Source organism: Muntiacus reevesi, chromosome 9 (genome assembly GCF_963930625.1).
Source record: "Muntiacus reevesi chromosome 9, mMunRee1.1, whole genome shotgun sequence".
NCBI lineage: Eukaryota > Metazoa > Chordata > Mammalia > Artiodactyla > Cervidae > Muntiacus > Muntiacus reevesi.
Genome location: NC_089257.1, coordinates 29809835 through 29834627, shown reverse-complemented (window position 1 = coordinate 29834627; position 24793 = coordinate 29809835). Strand labels below are relative to the sequence as shown.

General features: G+C 38.4%; 1 protein-coding gene across 1 annotated transcript in view; it reads right to left on the bottom strand.

Annotated features, from left to right (window-relative positions):
- DCDC1 (doublecortin domain containing 1) overlaps positions 1-24793 on the bottom strand; it is a 423479-nt gene that overhangs the window by 38816 nt on the left and 359870 nt on the right. Inside the window, exons 26-32 of the mRNA XM_065944379.1 lie at positions 22479-22572; positions 18923-19093; positions 11423-11608; positions 8887-9090; positions 7400-7601; positions 3915-4067; positions 3091-3192 (exon numbers count right to left, since the gene is read on the bottom strand). Coding sequence (XP_065800451.1) covers positions 3091-3192; positions 3915-4067; positions 7400-7601; positions 8887-9090; positions 11423-11608; positions 18923-19093; positions 22479-22572 — 1112 coding nt within the window. The remainder of the gene's footprint in view (positions 1-3090; positions 3193-3914; positions 4068-7399; positions 7602-8886; positions 9091-11422; positions 11609-18922; positions 19094-22478; positions 22573-24793) is intronic.

Genomic DNA, 24793 nt, shown 5'->3' with positions numbered 1-24793 from the left:
AAACATACCGTGTTCATGGATTGGAAGAATCAATATTGTCAAAATGGCTATTCTACCCAAAGCAATCTATAGATTCAATGCAATCCCTATCAAGCTACCAACGGTATTTTTCACAGAATTAGAACAAATAATTTCACAATTTGTATGGAAATACAAAAAACCTCGAATAGCCAAAGTAATCTTGAGAAAGAAGAATGGAACTGGAGGAATCAACCTGCCTGACTTCAGACTCTACTACAAAGCCACAGTCATCAAGACAGTATGGTACTGGCACAAAGACAGAAATATAGATCAATGGAACAGAATAGAAAGCCCAGAGATAAATCCACGAACCTATGGACAGCTTATCTTTGACAAAGGAGGCAAGGATATACAATGGAAAAAAGACAATCTCTTTAACAAGTGGTGCTGGGAAAACTGGTTAACCACTTGTAAAAGAATGAAACTAGAACACTTCCTAACACCATACACAAAAATAAACTCAAAATGGATTAAAGATCTAAATGTAAGACCAGAAACTATAAAACTCCTAGAGGAGAACATAGGCAAAACACTCTCCGACATAAATCACAGCAAGATCTTCTATGACCCACCTCCCAGAATATTGGAAATAAAAGCAAAAATAAACAAATGGGACTTAATGAAAATTAAAAGCTTTTGCACAACAAAGGAAACTATAAGTAAGGTGAAAAGACAGCCCTCAGATTGGGAGAAAATAATAACAAATGAGGAAACAGACAAAGGATTAATCTCAAAAATATACAAGCAACTCCTGAAGCTCAATTCCAGAAAAATAAACGACCCAATCAAAAAATGGGCCAAAGAACTAAACAGACATTTCTCCAAAGAAGACATACAGATGGCTAACAAACACATGAAAAGATGCTCAACATCACTCATCATCAGAGAAATGCAAATCAAAACCACAATGAGGTACCATTACACGCCAGTCAGGATGGCTGCTATCCAAAAGTCTACAAGCAATAAATGCTGGAGAGGGTGTGGAGAAAAGGGAACCCTCTTACACTGTTGGTGGGAATGCAAACTAGTACAGCCACTATGGAAAACAGTGTGGAGATTTCTTAAAAAACTGGAAATAGAACTGCCATATGACCCAGCAATACCACTTCTGGGCATACACACTGAGGAATCCAGATCTGAAAGAGACACGTGCACCCCAATGTTCATCGCAGCACTGTTTATAATAGCCAGGACATGGAAGCAACCTAGATGCCCATCAGCAGATGAATGGATAAGGAAGCTGTGGTACATATACACCATGGAATATTACTCAGCCGTTAAAAAGAATTCATTTGAATCAGTTCTAATGAGATGGATGAAACTGGAGCCCATTATACAGAGTGAAGTAAGTCAGAAAGATAAAGAACATTACAGTATACTAACACATATATACGGAATTTAGATAGATGGTGGCGATAACCCTATATGCAAAACAGAAAAAGAGACACAGAAATACAGAACAGACTTTTGAACTCTGGGGGAGAACGTGAGGGTGGGATGTTTTGAAAGAACAGCATGTATATTATCTATGGTGAAACGGACCACCAGCCCAGGTGGGATACATGAGTCAGGTGCTCGGGCCTGGTGCACTGGGAGGACCCTGAGGAGTCGGGTGGAGAGGGAGGTGGGAGGGGGGATCGGGATGGGGAATACATGTAACTGTATGGCTGATTCATGTCAATGTATGACAAAACCCACTGAAATGTTGTGAAGTGATTGGCCTCCAACTAATAAAATAATATTAAAAAAAAAAAAATAAATAAAAACAATAAGACTTAAGGATATTTGCTTAAAAATAGTAAGAGACGGAAGTGCCAAGGATGACTCCCAGGTCCTTGAGCTGGAACACCTGAGTGGATTGTGGCAATGTATACAGAAGAAATAAAGGAGGCATCGGTGTGATATATAACATGATATGAAATAAAATAGTGATATGATAACTTCCCAGGTGGCTCAGTGGTAAATAATCCACCTGCCAATGCAGGAGATGCAGGTTCAATCCCTGGGTCAGGAAGATCCCCGGGAGAAGGAAATGGAAAGCCACTCAAGTATTCTTGCCTGGAAAATTCCATGGACAGGGGAGGCTGGCAGGCTATAGTCATGGGGTCACAAAAGAGTTGGACACAACTTAGTGTCTAAACAACAACAACAACATGGTCATCACATGGGGATATGATAACTTTAGTTTTAGACACGTCCATGGTACATTCAAATGAAGATATCTAGAAGTTATAGCAGTAGAGGTTAGCAATAGAAATAGATGCTTCTCAATTAGATGCAATTATTCTTTTGGTAAAAACTGAAAAACAGCCATTTCAACTCAGAGTGCTGTCTAGAGCACTTAGAACTAATTGTCTTATTTATTGAACTGAGGTTCATATGTTTCCGGCACCAGACAGTACAAATACTCAGGAGCTGAAATCCTGCTATGGCAATTACAGAGCCTGAAAGGGATTCCTTCTCAGACTAAATCCATAATACACTTTCATCCTCAAAGAATGATTTAGTGTTTCAAGTACTGGGAACAATATAAGATCAGAAACTTAAGATTCTGTGACAAAAAGAATAGAAGAAGACAAATATTGCCAATTTATCACTGTCTCTGAATAACATATCTTATGCTGCATAACAAGAGAGAGCTCTTCTGAGATAAAAACACTAATTTTGAAGAACTTAGATTCAGTCCTTATTCAGATTATTTAACAAAACTTCTTCCCAAGAAATACTCAAGAAATAACAGAATACTTTGTCAATGACTAATTCCAAAGTCCACAAAATGTCAGTTCAGGAATTGTTTCAAAATCAATAAGCTGGTTACAGGAACTACACATCCTCCAAATTTTAAAAATGCATCTATGTAAATCATGTGATATTCATATTAATATAAAGTTTACAAGTATAAAAATCAGTACTGAAAAGATATATTATTAAGTTTTAGACTTGCTCAAGGGATTTTTGTAATATAAAATATTCAGTTAAACATCTGGTATCTAATGGTAGAAAAAAAAGCTACCAGAAAATTGAGACTACACTTAAAACATGGTGATACTTGATTTAGTTCTTACTGACCTTTTAACTGTCTCATTTTGTGTTTCATGACATCTAGATCTGCCAAAATTTTGTCCTTTTTAAGCCAGTTCTGTTTTTCTATTTTTTCTGCTTTCTTCAAAGCTATAACAATAAAAATACATGATGTTTTATTTTGCATTCTTTTTATCAACAGTAATTTATCATGAAAGCCAATGATTTATAAAAAGAAGTTTCTGCTTCAAGAAATAGATTCAATTAGAAATAAGTAATTAAAAGGTAAGGGTCATTAAAAGAAACCTCATTTGAAAGATGACAGGGCTTAAGGCATTTTTTTTTTTTATGGAAAGCAGGGGGGAAAAGAAGAATAGTGCTGTTTTATTATATAGATTTACCATATGCAATAGCCATATTTCATTTTCTACTTCCACAAACTATTTGGAGGTGATGAAAGCCTGGCTTGGAACCATTCATTTTTTAAACATCCACCTACTGCCTAAAGGGTGCAATTCTTAAAAATGAAAATGTGCAGACAGGTCGTCTTCAGTGTGAATTAAACTCATTTGTTATTTTCTAATGTATACCATTACTCTCAGTCTTATAGACCAAGAATCTCTTTATCAACTAAATTAGACATTTTCTATGCAGAATACTCCATTCCAGTAAGAAAAAAATAAGCAATTGTGCAAATATAAGAGTACAGCTATCCTTGTGCACATGTTAATTGATGAACTGCCTGTTCTTTGCATAAAAGCGATGTTATTAGGTTGACGTTGTACACATTTAATCCATTTTCTTATGGTGACAAAAGATTTCTCTCTCCCTTCATGTACTTGCTTGAAAGAAATCAACAACAAAACACTGACCATTTGGAGACAGAAATGGTTCACCACAAGATACCCAGACGGCAATGGGATTTCTGAGGATGAGGGTGAGCAGAGATGTATCTATATCATCTAAACTATCAGATGTCACAGACCGTGGAGATGATTTGGTTTTCACTTTCATTCTTGAGTTTCCTGGGAAACAAACGACACATTTACCATTGTTCAATGAATAATGAATAAATTTGCTTGCTGAATCATTTGTTTTTTCAAAATATTTCATTCTTCATTAATGACTTGATTTAAGCAGGTTAACACCAAAACCAGATACAAATACATAAATTTTGATCAGAAACTTCAATGCAACTAAATAATCTAAACTAATTTTATCATAGATACACATTTTAATTCCTTTCTTACACTATATCTAGTGATGAAAAAAAATAAGAGATAGCTTACCCAAATATCTACTCTGAAACAAGGAAAAGTAAAGATAAAAAAGCAAGGAAATGCAGAAAGGAGTATAGGAACTGACTGAAGCCAGAGATAAAGGGCTTCAGAGGACACATCAATTAAAAGATGAATAGTACCTATCTCACTCTGCTGTTGGGAAGATTTAAAAAAGGGAAGTACTTAGAAAATATTATTTAGTCTATTTAATTGTCCAAACATCTAAAAATTCTAGATAACATTTTTATTATCATCATCATGATACTAGACATGAATACCACGTTGTTTTTCTTTGCTTGAGATAAAGCACTATTTGGGCTCTGAGCATCCTTGTGGCTAGAGCAAAGAGAACACCATTTCAAGATTTGAATGGCTGATGAAGAGAGATGAATTCCTCAAGATACACTTTTCCAGGTCCTGAGATCTGAGAGAAACACTTCAGGATCTTCATAAAGGGGTCATTTGTGATTCAACTAATAGTATCCTACTATATAAATTAATACAAGCTGAGAATTTACTATGTACTGGGCATTTCACTAAGACCTATACCCACATTATCTCATGAAGTTCTCAAAACGATACTCTGAGGTAGGTTCATTTCTCTTCTGCACAATAACTGAGCCTTCATCACATAGCCAGGTGGGGGCAGAATCAGAATTAGAATCCAGGCTATCTACCTCCAGAGCCAGTATCCTTAACCACCACCTTTATATTAATAGTAAACCTGATACTGAGTCTTTGATTGATGTCTGTTTCTTTTAACTTCCTCAATGCAAACTGATGGCATAACTCCAAGTTATGATTCAGTAAAAGGGACGGCCAGCTAATCTAATGCACCTGCATGATTCAAGGATAACATTTAGAATATGAGGGGAAGGGATGGCCATACCCTTTCAGTAGACCTGCTTGAAATCACATTACTTCCAACCAGGTTTTAAATAAGAATTTAAAAGAAGAATGTTTGAAATTGTAAATCTTCCAGAATCTGGAGATCAGATGTTCCATGTGCCAAATAAAGGCAGAACTATATGCTTTAGTGATCAGCTAGGCAATAAATGTTCACACAATTATTTATTTAAAATGCATTAGAAAACAAAACAAATGATATCACTAGAAAATTATTAGAAAAAAATATTGGTCTCTGTGCCCAGTTCCTGGAACTGAACTCCCCAAATTCTTGCAATTTCCTAAGTGGTAAAGAGCACTGGTGTCAGCTTTTGTTCTAATTATTGACACAGAGCTCCAAATGTCTTTGGAGTTTCCTGGGTGCTCGCAGTGTCTTTGCTTCTAATAAGATGATTTCTGGTGGACTCTGGATGGGGGCTGGTCACCAGAAAGTCCAAGCCATGCTTGGAAACTTGGAATGTTCAACCCTATTCCCTGTTCTTCAAAGAGGGACAGGAAATGGAGTTAATGATGAATCATGCCTACATGACTCATCATTAGTTCCACTTCTAGTCCCTCTCTGAAGTCTCCATGAAAATCCCGAAAGTATAGGGTTCAGAGAGCTTTTGGTTTGGTGAGCACATGGAGGTGCTTGGCAAGCGGAGTGTCAGAGAGAACATGGAATCTTCCTTACCCAATGCCTCTCTTTCATCTGGATTTTTTATCTGTATCCTTTATCATATCCTTTTATAATAAATGGGCAAACAGTAAGTAAACGGTTTTCTTGAGTTCTGTGAGCTGCTCTAGCAAATTAAGTGAACCCAAGGAGGGTGTCATGGGAACTTCCAATTTATTGTCAATCAGTCAGAAGCACAGGTCTGGACATCTGAAATGCGTGAGCAGGGAGCAGTGTTGTGAGACTGCACCCTTAACCTGTGGGATCTGACCTTGTCTCCGGGAAGGTAATGTCAGAAATGAGTTAAACTGTAGGACATGCTCCTAGTGTTTCACAGTTGGTTGGTATGGGGAAAAATTCCCCATGTCTGATGTCAGAAGCACTATGAATGTGATAGTAGTATGAGAATAAAGAAGAGACACATAGGAGTGAGAGTGGGTTTTCCCTACTTAATCCCACACACAATAATGATAACTTACATCATTAAATTGGTAGAGCATCAACCAAGCACTGATCTAAGTGATATATATTCTTATGTATACGTATTCATTCATACATACTCTTAGGAATATACATTCATATTTATGAGCACTGAATGAGTACATACATATATATACTCACATGGCTATTAGTGTTCTCATTTTACAAACGAGAGGACTGAGGGACAGAGTACCCACGATCATTCAGCTAGCAAGTGACAGGTAGGAGCTGAACCTTGACAGTCCAGGTCCAAAACCCACATTCTTAACCTTGAAGCCATGCCTCTCAATACTACAGTGGATGATAACTGCTGAATCACTGCTAGCAAGACTCTTTTTCATTTAGCAATTATTGTTGGGGACACAGGCCCTGCCTTCAAGTTGTCCACAGTCTAACGAGACGCACAAAGACGTAAACAGATAAGTATAACACAATGTTCGAGGAGCTGCAATAGGGGTACATTTGCTGGTACTTCTGGGAGTTTATAGGAGCAGTGGAGATGGGCAGGGGCAGGCGAGAGGAGTCAGAGGACAGCAGGTGTGAGAGGACACTTTCTCTTCTAACCGTGGGAAGGGATTTGCTCTGATCTAATCCAACTTTCTTAAGTGGTGTCCAGCTGGTTTTGATTCTAAATTTAAGAACTGAGCCACTTATGGCAGAGTCACGTTGTTGTATAGCAGAAACCAATATGACACTGTAAAGCAATTATCCTCCAATTAAAAATAAATTTTTAAAAAATTATAAAATTAAAAAAAGAAAAGCAGAACCTGCTCATGTTGCACAAAGTAGCCAAACTGTCAAACATATTTTATAAACACCAGGCAATTTGTTTATTGTCTTGGTTCTGAAACCAAATTTGCATTAAAATTTTTTTCTTAGTATTCTGCAAGGTAAAAATGATAGAGAATTTCATAGAAGAGTAGCTTCCTGTGATTTTTTTAATTCTCAAAGGAGTGGCTGAATGAAAGAAGTACATGTAACTTTCATATGACCAAACATAAGTAGAATCAGCTAAATCCTATAGCATGTAACCAACCTTTCATACTGTTAACAGGTGTCTCTTCAGTTCCAACAAGGTCTGCCTCTTCCTTTGGTTCCTCAGAATCTCTCTGAATAAAAGATTCATCCAGAGCCCATAAAACCAAATTGCGCAAGGAACTTATTGTGGTCCCATCTTTGGTGTATATTTTGGAGGCTGCTCTGGGCAGACCAAGTTGTTCTGTACATTCTGTAAGCAGCTAAAAACACAGACTATAAGGAACTGAGAGGAAACAGTGGTAGAACTGGGGATAATCAGGCAGAGTGTGCTATTTTAGAATTCTGAGAAAATTCTTTAATTTGAGAAAATAGAAAGCAATAACTACCAACTTGGTCTTTGATTAGAGATGATTTTTGATATTAGATTGTCCTATGTAATCTCAAAAATTAGTTCAGTCCAGCTGTGAAAATTCTTAGCTCCAAAAATTGAACACAGCAGCTGATGTCTGTTAATACATTTTATCATCAGAAGTATTGATTTCCTAAGAAATGCTAACCTAGAAATTGACTTTCAACCATGTTGCTTTATAGTGAATAAAATTTTTCCAACACTTCAGATGAACTGCTTTAAAATAAATGAGTCCTTGACTTTCAAACCAAGAACTCACACATTATTACTTCCATTTGGCAGATGGGAAATTCGGCTGAAAGATTAACATTTTTGCCTAAGACCACAAAAGCCAGGGTCCCAGGGTGGATTTTGAAGCTGGTAACTTTTGTCCTAGATCATTGACCAACAATATTTTAATTTAAAAAATCTCTTCAGACTCAAAGGGGTGAGTGAATAATTGTGTGTGTGTGTATGTATGTGTGTGTGTGAATACTTGCAAAGGAGTCTACAGGATAACTCCACATCATATTTAGCATTGCATATAAAATGCATTGGTAAAGATATTGGCCAGAACCTACAGACATAAGACCATTGCCAAGCAACTGAAGGACAAACCTGGGTTTGGACCCCAGGAATGCTCCTTCCTCCCCAGGACCATGGGGAACAGCCTCTAAGACAGAAGCCACATATTCCCTCCTAGCACAACTCCTGCCTCTCCAATCTGAAAACAGCCCTGTCACCAAGCAAGTGCTCAGCTTCTCCAGATGATAGATGAGGTGGGGTCTCAGAATATTCCAATGACGTACAACTTGAAGTGGGAAAGGGAAGGAAGGAAGAAAAGGCTTTCTGTCTGTCACAAGAGTGAAGAAATTCTGGAAGCTTTGCCTTCCCCTTGCTTTTTTTACCCTTCTTTTCTCTGGAGCCAATCTGAAAACTGTATTCTGTTTTCTCATTTTTCTAAGTCTATATCCAAAGAAATACAATCAAAAAGGACATCTTTAAGAAAAGAGATCTTGATCTCATCAACTTAAATGGATAAAACTTGCCTGGGATATTTGTGACTCAATCCTGCTTCTTTTTTTTTTCTTGTCAGAAGAATCACCATCATCATTGCCTCTAAGGATGCGAGAAACATTTAAGTGATAGCCACTTACCATGGGGAATGTTCCAGCCACAATTAACTTCCCATTTCGATATCCATCTCCATTTTTGTATGCAATTATTTTCACTGCCTTCTGGTTTGTAACTGCCATGCCACAATGAGATACAACTTGCGTGCAGGTCTTCATCCGTAAAGATAATAGATGCTCTTCATAATAACTCAAAGTGTTTTCAGCCTCACGAGAAGATAAATCAGTCTGATTTTTTTTTTTAAAGAAAAACAACACAGATTGACTCAAACTTTGTTCCTTTTTAGTTTTATTTTGTTATACTTCAGGCTTTTAATTTAATATGTGTTTGTACGTGTGTAGCATTACATTTTGAAAAGCTCACTTCACATGCTGTAGGTATTTGATGCTGTAGTGGGAAGGACATGAGGTCCAGACTCCTTGGTTCTCCTCCCAGCCCTGTCACTGATTCTCTATGTGACTTTGGGACTCTGGCTTGTGTTTCTGGCCTTCTCCTGTTTTCTACTTCGCCTTCCCCTGGACATGAGGTGGAGAAGAATGATGCCACCCCAGGGCCTGGGGTGGAAGCAATGGACAGTAGGATTAAAGGTATTCTCTGAATCTTTACCTTTAGGATGATGCCATCCTAGGGTGGCAGAAGAATGATGCCACCCCAGGGCCTGGGGTGAAAGCAATGGACAGTAGGATTAAAGGTATTCTCTGAATCTTTACCTTTAGGATGATGTCATCCTAGGGTGGCAGAAGAATGATGCCACCCCAGGGCCTGGGGTGGAAGCAATCGACAGTAAGATTAAAGGTATTCTCTGAATCTTTACCTTTAGGATGATGCCATCCTAGGGTGGCAGAAGAATGATGCCACCCCAGGGCCTGGGGTGGAAGCAATCGACAGTAGGATTAAAGGTATTCTCTGAATCTTTACCTTTAGGATGATGTCATCCTAGGGTGGCAGATATTGACGTATGGGGAGGGGAATGAGCGCAGCCTTAACCACATGGCAATGAGGGTGGTGAACACCACACTTCACCTTTCCCTATTCATCCTTAGTCAAGAAGCTGGCCTGAGGGAAAGCTGTGTCTGAGATGGTGTAACACTGGGGATTATTTCAATCAGCTCACCCCTCTACCTCCTTTACACCACCCCATTATCACCTCAGCAAAGCCAAATGCCTGCAGGCTTTCCCAGAGGACTGACTCCCCTTCTCCTTCAGAGTTACTGAGGTTTCAGTTCGTGTCTATTATCACTGTGTGTCAGGTTGAGGGCAGACAGGACAGCAATCTGGGAACAAGTTGGGCCAGCCTGAAGAGCAGACCAGGTGGAAGGTTCCTACCCATTAAGAATTGCTCCTTTTTATATAGGTGTGTACGTTTCTTTTTAGCTCTTCTTGTTTCTAAACTTGAAAGAAAGGATTTTTTAAAAGGTGTCATTTAAAAATCTTTTTTGATATATTTTATTTTAATTAGCTAAAAAGAAAAAAAAAAAAGATTTATGGCATTGAAAGAGAAGAAAGCATACATGCAAAACTGATATGGAGACCAGAATGAAAAACACATTAAAAAGCTACTACAGGAATCATTTTGATTAAGGACTGTATAATGTTGTAAACTAGTGAGGTTTTGAAAATACTATGAAAATAGAGATTTTAAACAAGGTTCCAGAATGAAGAAGAAAGAAAAGAACTAGAAAAGAACTCACATTCATAAGTACTTCAGAGGGATAGGTCTTGACAAGGGAAATGTGCTTTTTTAAAAATTCTTTTAAAAAAAAGTTTATTAATGCCAAATTGTTGCTTCTAGTATCAGGTTCTAAGGCTTTGCCTTTGAGTTTTTTGTAAAAAATTTTACTTGTTAGTTTACAGTGTGGTGTTACTTTCTGCTGCTCAACAAAGTGAATCAGCCACATGTATACATATATTCCCTCTGTTTTATATTTCCTTCCTGTTTTGGTCGCGGTAGAGCACTGAGTAGAGTTCCCGTGCTATCCAGCAGGTTTTCACCATTTATCTATTTTATACATGGTAATGTATATATATCAATCCCAATCTCCCGATTGAATGGTACCACTTTAAATTAAGAAACCAGAAAAGCAGTAAAGACTTTTTTCTCCATGATACAATTAGCATTAGACATGAATGCATGAATTCAGGGATCCAACCTGAAGAGCCATTAATAACAACACATCAAATGAGCCCTGAAATGTTCCATAATAGTATAAAAGGAGTTTACCCCATGCATGGAGGCAAAAAGCTCCTCCACTAAGTAAAGATTTGCAGTTACTTTCTCATCTAAAAGCAACACAGAGAGTAGTGCAAGGTGTCAGTAGATGATTAAAGCCTCAGAAGTGCCCAATTAACTTCAAAGTGTGTATCGAACTATTAACAGACAATGTATTTTAAGTTACAATGGGGAAAAGGAAATCAATGCAGGTGGAATGGTAAAGGTGCATCAGTAAAAGATGAATTGGATGAGTGGAGATGAACTTGAGTGCAAGGCAAATAATGAATGCATCAAAGTTTCCAGACTCAGGCCACACATGTATTAGCAGAGCTCAGATCATTACACACCTTGGCCACATCAATGACCTTGAAAGGCCCATGTGAGAAGGGCTTCTGGATTTTGGAGGCCGAGGCACAGAGGAATGGGAGCCCTGGAGGCAACTGTTCCAGTCCCGTCCCTGCTCTCACAGATCGTCCACATGCCACACAGAGCATCGTTTTCTTCTTTCCACTGGGTAAGAGGTAATAGTATCCCTGGAAAATGATACAGATGCTTTGATTTGGATGCATCTAAAGTATGACAGCATTTTGTAGAATACTTTGCCATAAAAATAAAGCACTGTTATAATCCCCAAATGCTAAATTTGAAATCACAACACGAGCACATTATCTCACTCCCTAATTATTAGATCTTTAAAAACCACATTATTTCCAAACACTGTTGATTGAAAAAGCCTGGAGGCGATGACAGTTCAACATCGATGAGTATAACTTGTATTCAGAATCAGAGTTTCTTGGAGGAATGGCCCATTCCACATTTGGGACAGAATATACAGCAAGTCCTCTACATGTGAACTTTCAAGTTGCAAACCTTCAAAGGTATGAACGTGTCCCTGTATGCCAGCTGCTGTACCGTACTGCTGTACTTTTCAAGGTACTGAACTGTAAGACTAAAAATGTTTCCTTTATTTTTTGTGTTTGTTTTTCATGTGTTATTTGTGTAAAAAGTATTATAAATCTGTTACAGTATAATACTATATAGCTGATTGTGTTAGCTGGGTACCTAGGCTAACTTTGTTGGACTTATGAACAAATCGGGCTTATGAACGCACTCTTGAAACCGAACTCACTCACATGTAGGGGACTTACTGTATACTAGACAAGCAAGGATTTCTTGTGGTACCCAGAAAAAAAGAAGCCATCTCAAAGTAAAGGTATTATGTCAAAAAAGACACAGGAGCCACCATTATAGACATTCCACTGGCTCAAAGTGGGACAAATAAAATGATAACTGAAAAACTTCAAACATGTTTGAATATGTAAAATTCATGAGTTCATAATGATGTTAAAAATATAAGTAAAAAAAAGCAACAAACAAATAAAAACAAAACCACTACTTATTGGAGTCTATTGGAAGAAAATGCACCAATTTACAACTCTGAAATCAGCCTTTAGAAAGTGCGGAAGATTATTTGCAAAGATGGTCATAATATAACCACCCTATTCTTGGTTGTATGTCCTTTTGAAATGTCATTTTGCTGCTCCTCCAATCAAGAACCAGTTTCTTTCTCCTTCCTGCTTTTCCTTGAATCTGGGCAAGGTCACATGACTTGCTTTGGGTAATGTAGCATTAGCAAATGTGATGCAGGCAGATGCATAAGAAGCGCTTGCACACTGGAGCTTGTTTTCTCTTGGCTGCATTTAGAAGCCCGAGACCATAATGCGAGCTCACTTGAGCTAGCTTACTTAGGAAGTCTTGAAGAGGGAATTCCCTGGCAGTCCAGTGGTTAGGACACTGCACTCTCACTGTCGAGTACCCAGGTTCAATTCCTGGTTGGGGAACAAAAGAAGCATTGAGGAGAACCAAGGCCCCCAGCTGACAGCCTGTCAAACACCAGTCGTGTAATTTGACCATTCAGACACCCTAGAACCACCAAACTACTGGTATAAGACCAAATAACTACAGTCAAATTAGTGACAATGCACAAAGACCAGCAGGACTGCCCAGTCAAACCCAGCCCAAATTGCTGACTCAGAGTATAAGGTAGTTAAGCCACTAACATTTTAGGTGATTTGCTATCCTATTCTAATAGGTAAGTTATACAGAACAAATGTTTATCTTACCGTCCTTTATAAACCACAATTCTAGGCAGTCAAATACCTAGCTGAAGAGGTAAAGTTCTTCCTTACATGAAAAACTCAGCTAATATATGTTGGGGAAAGTAATAGAATTAAACAAAATTGACCCTTTTGAAACTTCTAATGAAATTATTGATTTAGGCAATGATCACAGAAAGGCAACACTAAATGAAAAGTCATTGGGAATTGTTTTTTGATGTGAGATTAGGTTGTAATCACCTGAACCCATGGATAACCATTACCATTAAAAATGGAAAATCCACACCATGTGCCTGCATAAGTAATAAATATGAAACATGCAGTAAAACCTATGAAGATTCATGGCCAAAAAAAGAGCTGAACATAAATATAATTAAACTGCAGTGTTAAATCTCTTTTATAGGAGTTCTGGGAGCCAGAGTAACAGGTTAAAGGATGCCACAGGAAGTGAACAGACAAATCCAAATAAGAGGAGGTCTTCCATAGGATGGATTCTGCAACCAGTAGCACATGGGGATTTTGTTTGAATCCTGACTCCAACTAACCACAAGAAGAATGTTTAGGAGAAACTGGGAAATTTCATTATTAACAGGGCATTAAGAGGTCAAAAATCTTTTAAAAAGTAAAAGTGAAAGTCACTCAGTCATGTCCGACTCTTTGCAACCCCATGGACTGTAGCCTGCCAGGCTCCTCTCTCCATGGAATTCTCCAGGTCAGAATACTGGAGTGGGTAGCCTTTCCCTTCTCCAGGGGATCTTCCCAATCCAGGGATCTAACCCAAGTCTCCCACGCTGAAGGTGGATTCTTTACCATATGAGCCACCAGGGAAGCCCTGGAGGCCAAAAATGTTATCCTTGATTTTGTTAGGTGTGACAATGGCATAATGATTATAATCGTAAGAAAGTGTTCAAATTTTTATAGGTGCAGGCTCAAGTATGAGGTGAAATGATATCATGTCTAGGATTTGTAAACATTGCAAACCTTTGCTAATAGTTGAATTTGGATGATAGGTATATGAGAAGTTATTGAATTACTCTACTTTGAAATATGTATGAATATTTTAAAGTGCACTCTCTAATTTGCTTTGTTCCTCACAAGGCTAGGACTTCCCCGGTGGCTCAAATTGTAAAGAATCTGCCTGCATTGCAGGAGACCTGTGTTCAATCCCTGGGTTGGGAAAATCCCCTGGAGGAGGCCATGGCAACCCACTCCAGTGTTCTTGCCTGGAGAATCCCCATGGACAGAGGAACTGGGCTACAATTCATGGGGTTGCAAAGAGTCGGAGATGACTAAGTGACTAAGCACATCACAAGGCTAAAAGTTAAGTACAGCCAGAGTTAATAGCATCATTCTCAATTTACAGATGAGACAACAAAAGTTCAGAGAGGGAAGTTTTTAATTCAAGGGAACCCAAGTAGTATGTGGCAGAGCTGAAACATAAAACTGTGACTTCTAATTCCAAGTTTTTGGCTTTTTTGCATTTGTCATATTTCTGTGTCTACTCCATTTAAATACTGAACATTACCTTAATTCAAAGCCAACATTTAAGTGATTCTTTTGAAGATACAGTTCTTAAGTTCCACTATGAATTTCTCTATATGCACATCTGATTTCCATTTTCCTACAATTTACTTGGGGGCAGAAAATTAACATGTTTCCTCTCAGATGGAATTCAATGAATACTCATATAGAATAATTTGTACAGAAAAACATGAATTTCATGATAAATTGTGTGCCAATGATATTCCTTATTACACTAAAGAAGGCCATTGAAAGCATCCAGAAAATGTATTTTCAATCATCAAGACATCAATTCCCATGACTATGGGGCTGCTAACTATTTTTATGTTCCCCAAATTATTTTACTTTGGCAATGGTGCATATACACAATGTAAACTGAAATTTTGGTGAATTCATTCAAGCTTAATACAGGCTTTAAACTGCTGCTGGAAAGGAAAAATGAAATATGTGGGGGGTAGATCCCAAGGTTAGGCTGTATCTACAGGATGCAAACGGAATTTAAAAGTTGAGCAAGTCAACAGCTGGCTGTATACACAGAATACAAAGCAACTGGTTTGCCTGACACTTTTCCTCTATAAAATCTCCTTGATTTATTGAAATGACTAATTTAACCTGTTCATTTGACCTTATACAAACATGATCTACAACATGGGGCTTGTTTGGTCAATAATGACCCTGACTATATATATATATATAATAGCTGCTGTGAATAAATGATTCAGTTTCTTTATCAATCTTAATTTAACTAATTTATTGATATTATGGCCAACATCGACTAGATCATCAAAAAAGCAAGAGTTCCAAAAAAACATCTATTTCTGGTTTGTTGATTATGCCAAAGCCTTTGACTGTGTGGATCACAAAAAACTATGGAGAATTCTGAAGAAGATGGGAATACCAGACCACCTGACCTGCCTCTTGAGAAATTTGTATGCAGGTCAGGAAGCAACAGTTAGAACTGGACATGGAACAACAGACTGGTTCCAAATAGGAAAAGGAGTACGTCAAGGCTGTATATTGTCACCCTGCTTATTTAACTTATATGCAGAGTACCTCATGAGAAACACTGGGCTGGAAGAAGCACAAGCTGGAATCAAGATTGCTGGGAGAAATATCAGTAACCTCAGATATGCAGATGACACAACACTTATGGCAGAAAGTGAAGAGGAACTAAAGAGCCTCTTGATGAAAGTGAAAGAGGAGAATGAAAAAGTTGGCTTAAAGCTCAACATTCAGAAAACTAAGATCATGGCATCTGGTCCCATCACTTCAAGGGAAATAGATGGGGAAACAGTGGCTGACTTTATTTTTTTTTTACTCCAAAATCACTGCAGATGGTGACTGCAGCCATGAAATTAAAAGACGCTTACTCCTTGGAAGGAAAGTAATGACCAACCTAGACAGCATATTAAAAAGCAGAGACATCACTTTGTCAACAAAGATCTGTCTAGTCAAGCCTATGGTTTTTCCAGTGGTTATATGTTTGTGAGAGTTGGACTATAAAGAAAGCTGAGTGCCAAAGAATTGATGGTTTTGAACTGTGTTGTTGAAGACTCTTGAGAGTCCCTTGGACTGCAAGGAGATCCAACCAATCCATCCTAAAGGAGATCAGTCCTAGGTGTTAATGGAAAGACTGATGTTGAAGCTGAAACTCCAATACTTTGGCCACCTGATGAGAAGAACTGACTCAGTTGAAAAGACCCTGATGCTGGGAAGGATTGAGGGCAGGAGAATAAGGGGCTGACAGAGGATGAGATGGTTGGATGGCATCACTGATTCAATGGACATGGGTTTGGGTAGACTCTGGCAGTTGGTTATGGACAGGGAGGCCTGGCGTGCTGCAGTTCATGGGGTCTCAAAGAGTCGGATACGACTGAGCGACTGAACTGATACTGATTGATATTATTTATATTTATTATTTATGTTATTTATTATTTAAATGATATCATCTATGTAAAAATGAAGTTGCATCAGTATGTAATATACAGTAGCTTTCTAGTATATAGAAGTTACTTCACATTAGTTTTCTTTTTCTAAACTGGCCAAGCAAACATGGTCTAGAGAGGAGGTTCTTATTCTAAATCTAAACTGGAATTCAAGGGGGAGTCTATGAATTCCCTGAATTCTCATACAAAAAGCATTTGTTTACACATGTGCATTTTGGGGAAAAGAACATCCATAATTTTCATAAGACTTTCAATGAGGTCTGTATCTCTGAAAAGGTTAAGAACTAACTACTGATTTGGAGCCTTTGGGCAGAGGGAAAATTTCCCCAGACCTAAGAGAGATAAACATTTTTTTTTTTTTGAGAATCCCAGAATTGATATATTACTGTACTTTTTAAATTAACCACATTAATTCTATCAGACAGGTTATTACTTAACCAGTAGGAAAGGAAAATTATCATCTTTTAGAAGAAATGTTGACAATTGGAAGGTTTTATCCTTATCTAACAAATAAGAACTCTATCACAGTTATAATATACCTAAAATTAATAATAAAACCATAATACAATCATATGTTCAGGTAATATTCAAATTTCTACAATTTTTTCACTTTCTTACAATTTATTTGAAACAAGCAAAATAAGGTCAATATATTATGATTAGTTTAAATACCTAAGTTTCTTTGAACCCTTATGACCCTCATTCTTTTTCTCTTTTTTCTTTTATTGTAATTATCCATTGCATATTTTCTCCAATTAGATTTTGGGAGGCAAGAACAATTTGTAAGTGGTACAGTGCATTTCTATCAAAGGGCAACTGTTACAACTCTTTTTGTAGTGTTAGTAGTTAATGATGGTCACTGCCTAGATCCATTAATGTATTAAAAGTTCACAACATAATGATATTCTGATTTCCTCATACTTTATTCATTTATTAGCTGGGATATTTCTATGAAGTGAAGATTCTCCTTGTCAACTATCTTGTTATCTTGAGGTACGGTTCATAAAGGAAGAAAAAAAAAAAGCTTGATTCTTTATTTACTGGTTTTCAAAGTAATGGGTTCATTTCTTAGAATCATCTAATTGTGACCAATTGAGCTGTTGCTGTTGTTTAATATCAGTATGAACATATCTAATGTACGTCAATCCAATGCATTCAGTCATATTGATGCTTACACTGTCTCATCTTTGGAGCCTTTTCAAGTTGACTCGATTTTTTTTTAACATGACTTCGACACTCTTTGACTGCATATTAGCTAAGAGCTATGAGATCACAGACAAAGGAGAAAAGGTCAGAGGGGGTTAGCTTAGTGGAAACCAGAGACATGCCAAATGGAATGATACATTTAACATCTCTCATTCAGGAGAGCCGGAAAACGATGCGTGAAGAAGCAGTAGACAAGTTTAGACTTTTGAGGAGCAGAGTAAAGAGGGTCTTGGAAGGCCCTGTAATATGTATTGAGATTTTCAATATTCTGTAGGCTAATGGTTAGCAACAATAGCAAGGTGCCTTGACCCACGAATATCTCAGGTATCTATAAAACATGGTACAAGCAATTCCTTAATAATAAAAATTAAAGTACCAAACTTTAGAAATTATTGAAAACTTAAGAGTACACTACGCTTAGCCCTATGCTTTGTATAATATAATATAAAGTCACTTACAATGATTGGCATTTTTAAAACTTTTTGTTTTGTATTGGAGTATAGCCAATTTGCAATGCCGTGATAGCTTCAGGAGGACGGCAAAGAGACTCAGTCATACATATAGATGTATCCTTTCTCTCCCAAACCCCTCCCAGCCAGGCTGCCGCATAACACTGAGCAGAGCTCCCTGTGCTACACAGTAGGCCTGTGTTGGCTATCCACTTTAAATATAGCACTGTGGACCTGTCAGCCCAAGCTCCCTAATCATCCCTTCTTCCCATTTTTGGCATTTTGATATACTTTCTGGAGTGGAGTGGTATCGAGTGTGGCAGGCACACCTGTGGAGTGAAGTGGAGTGATTATCCTCCTTCATGCATGTTCTAGTGAGTGATGGTGAACCAAAGATATGACAGTGAAGGGCGTCAGTGAAACAAAATCAGTCGAGGGTAACATCGATATTCCTTCCTTCTTTCTTGACCGGAATCACAGAGTCTGATTTCATTCACAAGTCAATGTTTAATTTGTGTGAACTTAAGGTTTTTTGGGGAAAGGAGTTTCTTGCTTTATTAAACTAACCCATCCCTCCCTCCTCTTTTTTGTGGGAAGGAACCACTTACTGGTTGATCAACGTTTTCTTCTCTAATCACAGAAGATGTACAAACACCAGCATAGTTTGCAGCTGTGATCTCTTTATCCAGTGCAGTGCTATGAAAGGCCATAAAAGCTTTCATACTTTTCATGTAATTCCACTTTTGATTAGAAGCCCCATTGTTATGTGGTTTGTATTTCTGAAAAAAAAAAGGAGAGAGAAAAATATGGAGTCAAAGAGAAGAATTTATGATTTGTGTATAGCAGTCCTAGTTTTCATTGCATAAATTCAGAAAATACAGATAATTACTCAAAACTCTACTATGTAGTGATAACTACTCTTGATACTTGATGATTATACTTCATATACACTTGCACTCTTTGATTTATAAAAAACATGGAATCAGAAAAAACACAAAATTTGGTAACTGCAGTAGTTTTATTTTTTTAAGTATATATATTATTTGATCTTAGGGTAGTTTACTTTATCAGTATTCAGCAGTTAAACATGTAGATTGTTTCTCAAATTTTCTTTACTATAAAAAAAAGAGCAACCAACAATCGTAAAATAAATCTTTGTGTAAATCCATAACATTTTGAGGACAAATTCTTGAAGTAGAATTGCTAATAAAGGAACAGGATCATTAAAAAACTATGATGTATAATATAAAGCTTTATCATTTCAAAATATTTTCTAGAAAGGTTATTCTAGCTTACACTTCCACTAATATTATATGAAATGGTCTCTTCACACTCTTGCCAAATCACTGAAAATTTAATAAATGAAAAATAGTACCTCGTTGATATTTTAATTTACATTTCACTGGCTACCAAGAAGGTTTTTTAAAAAATATGAGTACACTATATTTTCAGGTGGCTCACTGGGTAAAGAACCCACCTGAAATGTGGGAGAGGCATGAGACAAGGGTTCAGTCCTTGAGTCAGGAAGATCCCCTGGAGAAGGGACTAGAAGCCCACTACAGTATTCTTGCCTGGATATTCCCACTGACAGAGAAGCCTGGTGGGCTACAGTCCACAGGGTTGCAATGAGTAGGACATGACTGATGTGACTGAGCATGTGCACACACTCTATTTCATGTATTAGAAACAGCATACTTATCCTAATTATAAAACTTGGTTTGAGCATAAGTTAAAAAATGAGTAGTTTCAATTTTAGGGAATTTAAACCAGTAGATTAGTTCTAACCAAACATATAATGACACTTCAAGGAAATTTATAATGAATAATACTTACTTTACCAAAGAGAGATTGATAGTGAAGAGGAAAATAAATGAGTCTTAAGAATTGATTTAATAGGTCAGACAATAGAGCATTCCTCAGAGGTATGCAAAACAAAGACTATATTTCAAGGAACAGGGAGAGGGTTTAGTAACATTAACCTAACAGGCCTCATTTTTATTATTTTACATGAACATTGATATATTCTTACAAACTGCTTCAAGAAATAAAAATGAAACAGCAAGTAAAGAAAAAACTCTTGAAAGGTAATATAAATTACCTTGAGATCAAGTTCATTTTTTATAAAAATGGGAACCTTAGGGGAAAACCTCCATTTTATGAAACTGATTAAGGTACTAAATTTCATCTGCATGAGGTTTTACCTCACTGTTGTTCATGCCAAAGAGGCGCCTACCAGGAGAAAATGCGATGTTATATACACAGTATCTCACAGAATAAAATTTTAGACCCCCATAGACTATAACCTGCCAGGCTCCTCTGCCCATGGAATTTTCCAGGCAAGAGTACTGGAGTGGGTTGCCATTTCCTCCTCTAGGGGATCTTCCTGACTCAGGGATCGAACCCATGTCTCTTGCATCTCCTGCATTCTCAGGCAGATTCTTTACCATTTTCAGGCAGATTCCTGAAGCCCTATCAACATGAGAGAAGATTTAATTAACCTTTCGTATTTGTTCAGATTCTTTACCACTTGAGCTACAGGGAAGTCCTTATTACTAACAATGTGAAAGTGAAAGTTGCTCAGCCATGTTTGACTCTCTGCGACTCCATGGACTATACAGTCCATGGAATTCTCCAGGCCAGAATACTGGAGTGGGTAGAAGATCCCCTTCTCCAGGGGATTTTCCCAACCCAGAGACTGAATCTACCTGCAATGCAGGAGACCAGGGCTCAATCCCTGGGTTGGGAAGATCCTCTGGAGAAGGAATGGCAATCCACTTCAGTATTCTTGCCTGCAGAATTCCATGGACAGAGAAGCCTGGCAGGCGACAGTTTGTGGGGTCGCAAAGATTCAGACATGACTGAATGACTCACACACACACATTTGTTCAGATTGCTGTATCTCAATTTTGGATTCAGGACCTGCAAAACAAGTTGCCTCATTGCTATCAAAAAAGGCATAAAACAAATTCTATTTGGAGACAATATATTCTGTTCAACAAAAACATGGCAAATACTGTGGAGGACACAGAAAGTAAATGCAGAGAAGGGACACTCCTAAACTTTCTCTCCTCCTGAATATCAGTCGTGTGTGATTCTTTGCAACCCCATGGACTGTAGCCCATCAGGTTCCTCTGCCCAAGGAACTATCCAGGCAAGAATACTGGAGTGGGTTGCCATTTTCTCCTCCAGGGGATCTTCCCAAACCAGGGATTGAACCTGCCTCTCCCATGTCTCCTACATTGGCAGGCAGATTATTTATCATTAATACCACCTGGGAAGCCCGCCTACCAAGGACAATTTACATACCCATCTAGGAGTGTCTTTGGTAAGTAAGGATGATAGACAAACATGGGAGAAAAAATCAACTCCATAGGTCTTTACCCAAAATTCAAATGAAGCCAGCCTTCTCTGGACTCCAGAAATTGCTTGACTGCTCTAAATATTTGCAAAATGTTGAAAGTGTATTTCAAATGGATATCTTAGTAGAATTAACATTGATGAGCTCACATCCTCCAGGAAGACTTCTCTGACCATGGTCTTTACTGCCAGTTGCCAGGTGAGAGGGAACTGGCTTATGTTTCCAAATCATTGAACTTAAAATATGTACATCTAACAGGCTTCCCAGGTTGCACAGTGGTAAAGAATCCACTTGCCAATGCAGGGGTCGCAGGAAATGCAGGTTCAATCCCTAGGTGGGGAAGATCCCATGGAGTAGGAAATGGCAACCCACTCCAGTATTCTTTCCTGGAAAATTCCATGGACACAAGAGCCTGGAAGGCTACAATCTATGGAGTCACAAAAAGTTGGACACAACTGAACATACACACACAACAGCCATTCGCCTGACTGCACCCACTTCTGAGACACTATGAATGCTTTGGGGATAATTTCTCATGCTTGCCATTGGATTTGATTTAAGTAACTCGCATAGCTCCTGACATTCATGCAAGCCCACAGTCACCATCTGTTGGATTAAACTAAATTAAGGGCTACATGAACATGTTCAACTTGAAATCTAGGCAGATTATTGTGAATATTTTAACAATGGCATTCAAGATAGGTTTCTATGACCTATCTTTCTCCCAACAAGGAAGCCATGGAGCTTTCCTTAAATTTAACTAAATAAAGGGCTGTAATTACTTTCTTAGCCTCTGTATATCTTACCTGAGCAATAACCGGATAGCCACAGACTTCATCTCTAGCCTTGGTCATAGACACTGCCAGCACGAGATCTGGGTTACTCACCAGGTGAAAAGTCCTTGGGAACACAGGATTAGGCACATTACAAAGCAGCATTACCAACTTAGAGCGCCCCCTGTGCGGCTTATCTGGGCACTGCTTCTTAGCGCCATAGATCCTCTGTGATAATGGATGTGAAACCTTCTAGGCATTTCTCCCCACCAGGAGCATGAAATGAAGCTTTCTTGGTGGAGAGTGCTGGAAGAATATGGGAGGAGAAAGGGGCTCTCCTGTTCTTTCTGGCTGCTGCCTGAGGTCAGTGTTTGGGAGTGGGGATATCCAGGGATGCTCTGCCAAACCAGGTGCCCATGTGACACGGTCCCTTAAACCCTCACAGCCCTGGCCTGGTGCTCATCCGCGTGTGGCCCTCTCGACATGGACACCACGTGCTCCAGGCCTTCTGCTGCGCCAGCAGCCCCTTATCTTCTGCATTTCCGTGTGTCCAGCGACAGCTGTACCCCCACGTATGTTTCAGAGGGTTGCTTCCTGCTCACCCAGCAACCACAGGCCAGATCTGACCAGGCAGACTGGCCCATTTCTCTGCCATCCAGTGTACAGTTCCCATGCTTTTCTAAGTGAGTTCTGAACTCCGGGCTTGGGAGGGACCCAATTCCAAGTTTGTCCTCAACTCTCTCATCCCCAGAGTCCCATATAGAGGGATTTTAAAAAAATCTGATAGCCATTTATCACAGTTTAATAATTCTTTATGTTAAAGAATCCTGTTGAAATGACTGTATATTTTCTCTCTCTAGACTGTACGCAGACACTCTCCTCACCCGTTCTGCTGTTGAAGAGGTAATGTGGCAGAGAGATTAAGAACATGGATTCTGGAGCCACAATGCCTGAATTTAAATCTTGAATATACCTCAAGATTTGCTCAACAACACTGTCTCAGTTTCCTCATCTATAAAATCAGATAATGGAGCATACCTCACAGGGCTCTCATCTCGGGAATATAATGGGTTAATGCATAGAGAATGCATTGAATACTGTCTGGCTCGTGGAACTTAATATGAGCTACTATTATTGATGGCTGTGATTTTTTTATAGCTTTCCCTCAAATTCTTCTTTTCTACATGAGTATTTCCTAAAAGTCCAAGATTTATGTTGAATATTTTTAAGCTATATTGGAGTTAAAAATAAAGCCTCCTTGACTGAAAAAACAGAGAAAATTACAGAGCTAACCACTCCCCCAATTCTTTCCCTTATGTCACTTAAAAGCAAAAATAAACCAAACATTCAAGGATATTGTCTGCATAGCAAAAGCCTGCTCTTTATGTCTGTCAACATAGTTGCGTTACAGACCAGCAGTGGCATTCCTGCTGTGGAAAGTATAGCTAGTCCTGAGTATAAAATTTAATGATGTGGAAGTGGAAGAAAGGGGGAGAAGGAGGGGGTGGAGGAGAGCTGTTGTAAAAAATACAGTATTTTTACTTTCAAGACTTAAAAGGTGCTAGATATCTAATTTAAGTCTCTGAACATAAAACAAAACATTCTCATTGTAAAGCATATGACCGACTCACACTGTTGTACAGAAAAAACCAGAACAACTTCACAAAGCAATTACGTTTCAATGAAAATATTTTTTAATAAGTAAAACAGATGAGATAGGAAATACCCCAAACCTTAAAAAAAAGACAGAATTTGAAACATCGTTTATATTCCTACAAGACTATTAATCATACAATGTGTTTCTTCCTTCTATTGTTCATGAAGTGTCATTTTAAATCCAAAGTGGGCATTCGATTTTATCAAATACCTTTTTAGCGTTTACCAAATCTGTGCACAGTGCGAGTGCTGCTGTTCAATGTTGTTCATCTCTGTAGCCTCAGCATGGGGCGTAGTTTGCATCTTGCATTTTTATTGGCACTCAGTAGTAGTCAAATGAATGAATGATTCTATATTTCCTGCAAGTAATTGCTGAGGTGGTGCCTAGACGAGTTACCTAGCTTTCTCTGTTTCTGCTGCCAAGAACAGTTGTAGCCACTTCTTGGGTGCTTCAGGGCCACGCTCAGCCGTGTCAGTGCTGATTTCTCTTTCTTTTTTTTTTTCGGACAATCAACTGTCACTTGCCCATAGCAGGGTGCTTACATCCTGCAGGACCTCTGAGCTCGTGGATGCCTACATGAAGCCCACTATGTGCCACACAGCAGTGTGAGAACTTTGTGAGAACATCCAGCACGAGGCACAGCCTCTTCTCCTAATCCCAGCACAAGGGTGCGCAAGTCAACTCAGCCCCG